A 5,648-nucleotide genomic window follows, 5' to 3' on the forward strand; every position below is an offset into this window, starting at 1 on the left:
GCTCATTGGATAATAGTTTGCAGGGTGCTTTTAATTGCCTCCTCGATTTAATGCAATTTACGTATTTTTATTGTTTGCTCTCTCTCTCTTTAACGTGCATATACAACGTCATTATCGTGGTCTGCACAAACTTGTCATCATGCGTGTATTCTGCTAACTGCACTGTCCATAACTATTTGATAGGAATACATTTCTAGCCTAGGCTATTTCCTTGTTTTTCGGTGATTTAGTGGGCTCGTTTGTGGGATGTTGCGGATGAGTTTCAGCGAGACCGCCTGCTCTGAACAACCAATCACCGACCGCTTCTAAACTCATGCACGAGAATCGACGTCATCCATAGCAACGGCGCGTCACTCTTAGTTCACTCTTAGTGATTTATCCTTAGTATGAGTAGGTCTCAGCGGCTTTGTGAATAACTTTTAAGAAAAAATTCCTACGTAAAATGTTTTAGCGCGAGTTAGGAGCACTCCTAGCGGTAAGATAAAATGCCTTGTGAATACGGCCCCTGGACAATAACCAATTCAGGTGGAGGGTGCAGGAGGCAGGACATGTCAGGGAGCTCTCTGTCTGAGCTGCAGCCTGCTAGCATCAGCACTTTCTCTGCGATTTAATGGATGTAACACATAAGCTCCCGTTATACAACGACTTCACCTCAGGATACGGTTTCTCTCTCCTCACGCCTCAGAGTTCTTACAGTGAAGGCTCTGGGATTTGTGGGAGATTTATTCGTTACGACATGCTCTCCAGTGTGACATATACAGTAGATGTTTTATTATGTGGTATAGAAACAGGCCCTATTATATGTCTGAAACAGTAACTCACGACGACGTGCTTTAAATTAAATCATTAATCTAAATCAGTTAGCTAATATGTAGCCATTTTGGTCAGCTGGGTATGACTCCAATTATTACTCAATAAATGAAATGATAGCGTTGAATTCTGCCATACTTCTTGGTATCGTCCCTCTTTTTTTGTTATATTTAGTGTTTTGCTCTCAGCTCTACAGCGTGGGCGTAGAGCTGAACAGCTGTGGTCTTTCACATCAACACCTGATTACTTCTCCAGTGTAGCAGGCCCTGGTTTCTGTAGCAAAGAATGTTAGGGATGGTTCAAATGTGTGTAAAAGTTGACATTAACGGCTTCGTGGAATGCAGCATCAAGTAGCACAGAGATGGAAAAGCCAGAAACTGTTATGAAGGGTATTTTAAAGTAAGAAAAAGATTGAGATGAGTGCAGATAGAAAAATAGGTTTTTTTAAGTGTCTGATGAAGACTCTGACACTGTGAAAGAAATCATCACAGCTTTAAGATTTGTAGACGGGCAACAGTATTTCAGTCTCTTGTGGGTCATAACAAAGGTATTACGTGATGAATGTTCCCAGCAATTTGTTTCTATAAAGTTTGAATATCACCCAAGAGTGGATGCACTGAGGTGTAAAAGCTCTTTCGGGGCTGGGGGTGTTAATCTTCTGTTGACATGGCTGCAGCCTCTGTATTGATGGAGTGGAAATGCATTTTTGTGGCTGCAATGCTGTATAAATCACATCCCGATGAACTGTGAACACATGAAAATCGTTGATGCATGTGATTTTTTGGCTCGTGGCAAACTCTTTATCTTTTGTCTTCAACAGAATCGACTGCGCTGGGATCTTGAAGCTGCGTAATTCGGACATTGAGCTGAGGAAGGGAGAGACTGACATTGGACGCAAGAACACTCGTGTGCGGATGGTGTTCAGAGTCCACATCAACCAGAACACCGGCAGAACCGTGTCCCTGCAGGCCTCCTCCAACCCCATAGAGTGCTGTGAGTACATTTCATATTTGTATTTAATCGTTTATTTGGCAGGGGAAATGCACAGTAAGGAACACTTAAAACATTAAAATGTATGAAGCGTAACAGTGCCAGATTTAGCTTTGAGCTCATTCCCATCCGCAGTCCCTCACATAAAACATTTAAGAAGTTTGCATTTTACAAACATAGCAAAAACAATATACATGATGTGCAAAAGAGCAAGAGCAGCATACACAATTATTTATGACATGGTAATACAATGCAGCAGCAACGACATATAAAGTGCAAGAGGAGATACCCCTGTATTAAAGTGCATTTAGCGGTGATTGCACTTCTGTTTGTTTCTAAACCATTCTTTGAGTTGACCTTTAAAGCTATTGAGAGTGAGACAATCCCATATCTCAGTTGGGAGGCTGATCCACGATGAGCTGCCTTTAATGGAAAGTACATTTTGTCCAAAAGTGGTCCGTCTGCGGTGGACTTCACATCTCCTCTGGTTTCTGACCTAGTGCAGCATCCAGTGTGTTTTCTGTGGATTAATTCCCCTAAGGGAGGGGGGGGGCAGTCCATGTAAACATTTATAAATAAAGCAAATACTTTTAAAAGACTTCAAATTGTCAAAACTCAAGAAATTTTGTTTTTCAAGGATGGTACAGTGGTGGTATGAATATGTCTTTCTGTCAAACACCTTGATAGCTCTCTTGAACAGCTGTTCTATGGGTTTCTGGTGTGTGGCACAAGCAAACGACCAGTTTGTAAAACAGTATTCAATGTGGGATAGAATCATACAGTGGAGGTATGACTTTGCAGCATTGACAGTTAAGAAAGGTCTAATTTGTTTAAAATGTTGCAAGTTGAATTTAATAGTATTGGATACTTTCTTAATATGTTTCTTAAAAGTCAAGTTCGAGTACAGTATGACTCCAAGATACTTGAAGTGGGAGAAGTTCTAATTCTGCTCCGTTTAAAAACACGTTGGATCCTTCGATTTTGACTGGTCGTTTACTGAACATCATGCATACTGTTTTTTGGCATTTAACTGTAAGCAAATGTTGTTCAGTTTACATATCGCCTTAACTCCTCAGTCTTTTCATTTTGTGCTTAATAGGGTATTTAATTGACTTACGACTTACCTACAAGGTGGTCAGGACCCCTGTATGGGGTTGAAAGATGATCTGAAGTATATAAAAGTAAAAAAACATTACCACAAAACTTAATATTCTTCAATACTTTATAGTTTTCTCTTAAATTATTTTCAGATGTATTATGCTCCCCGCAGGATGAACAGTAAACACTTTGCTGATGTTTTTTTTATCTATCATTATGTTAAATTGTTCATTTTTTGCAATTCTTTGGTTTATGAAAGAATACCTACAAAAACCCTCTAATTCCCATCAGCCTCAGCTGTAATGTGTTAATTATTTCAGTGCTTCGATAACTAATTAATTCTTATGGGCCATGGACACATTTCTGATCTCCAAATACAGCGAGTACAGATACAGATACAAAATTTACAAATCATATTTATATATATAAATATTTTGTTATAAATATTTGATTCATTTAGAAAGTAGCTCGATACAGTCATGTGCAGCTAGCTTCTGCTCACCCTGCAGTGGTTTATTTCACAAATAATTACCTGTGTGCTGTACATTATGCTAGCATCCTAAGCTAAAATAGGGAACATGATAAACAATACCATAACATCAGTCTGTTAGCATTGTCATTGTGAACATGTTAGAGCATTTAGATTGAATCATCACTGTTGCTAAGTGTAGCCTAACACAGCTGTTAGCAAGCATGTAGTAGAATCTTACTATTTCCTTAGTAAAGACTAGATAGCATTTAGGCCGCTTATATTTACCCAAATTCAACAACAACAAAAAAGAAAACATCAAGATTTCAGAAAACCCTCAAAGGCACATGACACAAGGATTGGCAACTAGAAGTTTCTCAATTTAAAAAAAACACTCAACAAAAGGTTTTGGAACTAGATATATCAATTAGCCAATAGTGTCACTCATTTATAAAATGTAAAAGACGAAACGATTACTCTCTCAATCAAAAGACGAGCATTAGATTAACCCAAAGCCGTAATCATTCAATGCAGCACTCTAACAACTGGTGCATGTGATCGTGAGCTACATTTTAACTCACCAGTGCTCAATAAGCCCTATCGACCCTCGCGCTGCCCTGGAGTTGACCCCTGCTGGACCGGGACAAAGTCACTCTGATCTACCACTGTATGTGGTTCTGGCCCTGAGCGCTGCCATAGAGATTAAACCCTAGGAGGTAAATGAAAGACAGTAGTTAAACCATGATCTCAGCTCCTTCAAATAGACCATTGTTAGTTTCTGAACGGCTGCCACACAGCAATTGTTTTGACCCAAATTCTCTTTGTGCAAGAAACCGAAACAGAGAGATGTGGTAAAGATTGATGCTTTCCTAAAGCATACAATTAGAGTTGTATGCAAATCAAGAAGAACCAAATTACTTAAAGATGATTTTCATTTGAGAAAAGGATTCAGGTTCCCATTAAACCTCTATTTATGTATCCCGGGCGGTCACGATTAAATACAGCAATCCTTCACGATGACCCTAAACCTAAGACATTAGCATTACATTTAGACAGATAATGTTTGCAAATACTTAAAGAACTTCAACAAAAATGAAAAATTAGCAAAGACTGAGGAGCCAAAGTGAACAAGAGAGAAGTAAAACAAATACCAGGAGCGGTAAGATAGTTATATGCCAGACAAAACATCCACCATATTTGAGGAAAACACACATAAACACAACATGGAGCCTGTCTTTACTTAGAGGCAACTCATTCTAACACAAAGAGGTGGAGGTTTACTGCGGTCCAGACTGAGAGAGCTGTCTAGGTAGTGATTCAGCCTCAGCCTGGATGCTCAGGTCTGCATGGGGAGTGGGTGTGTATTACTGAATGCTGAGACTTCTCTTCCTCCTCCCACAGCCCAGAGATCGGCCCAGGAGCTGCCTCTGGTGGATAAACGGAGCCTGGAGACGTGTCCTGCCCTTGGGGGCGAGAGGATGCGAATCGACGGACACAACTTCCAGCACGACTCCAAGGTGGTGTTCGTGGAGAAGGCTCAAGGTAAAACAGGAGGAGTTCTGGACTCTTAGTACAGCTGTGTGTCTCCCTCTCCCTTATTGGAGAAACCCCAGCACTGCCTCCGCCTCTTCTCTCCCCCCGCCGTCAAAATATCCTCCGTCCTGCCAAAGAGCCACATGTGGTGCACATTAATGCGCTGTATTTTTAACCCAGCAGATTTACATTTGCAGAAGTTTCCATTGCCTGTTCAGCAGAGGAATGGATCACCAATGCAGTGTGTATGCGTGCGTGGATGTGTGTGTGGACGCACGCACTTTTGTGTGCGCCATGCGTCATTATTTGTTTGTCATTTTTTTACTTTAAGCCGTTTTGGTTTGGAGGCACAGGGGACTGCCGCCAGATGTCGATGCGTGGAGGTTTACCAACTGCAATTTCCTTGATTAGCCTCAGCAAAGCAACGTGAGCCACAGTGTATGCCGGGGCTGAGCCATGTAAACACATGTGATCCTATCTGCCCGGTGACTCATAAAAAAAAGAGGGAAGCCTTTTCATTGTTCCACCTGTGAAAGGAAGAATTCAAGGCTGTCCTAGCACAGAGACCCCCTACCCCCTCCAGCGCTGTACAATGGAGAAGTGAGATTGTTTTTCATAACAAGAAGTGATTGGATCAGCGGAGGCACCTTTGATTAACCCTGATCCTTCCTGAGAGGCAGGGCCGGTTTTTGGCATGGGCGACATAGGCGGTCGCCTAGGACGCCAGATCTGGGGGGGGGGCGGGATA

General features: G+C 41.4%; 1 protein-coding gene across 1 annotated transcript in view; it reads left to right on the forward strand.

The window, feature by feature from the left end:
• nfatc1 (nuclear factor of activated T cells 1) overlaps positions 1 to 5,648 on the forward strand; it is a 45,386-nt gene that overhangs the window by 11,235 nt on the left and 28,503 nt on the right. The window contains exons 5-6 of the mRNA XM_010772553.1: positions 1,631 to 1,803; positions 4,769 to 4,909. Of these exons, the coding sequence (XP_010770855.1) occupies positions 1,631 to 1,803; positions 4,769 to 4,909 (314 nt within the window). The remainder of the gene's footprint in view (positions 1 to 1,630; positions 1,804 to 4,768; positions 4,910 to 5,648) is intronic.

Source organism: Notothenia coriiceps, unplaced genomic scaffold, assembly GCF_000735185.1.
Source record: "Notothenia coriiceps isolate Sejong01 unplaced genomic scaffold, NC01 NC01_scaffold00011333, whole genome shotgun sequence".
In the NCBI taxonomy this organism is placed as follows: Eukaryota; Metazoa; Chordata; class Actinopteri; order Perciformes; family Nototheniidae; genus Notothenia; species Notothenia coriiceps.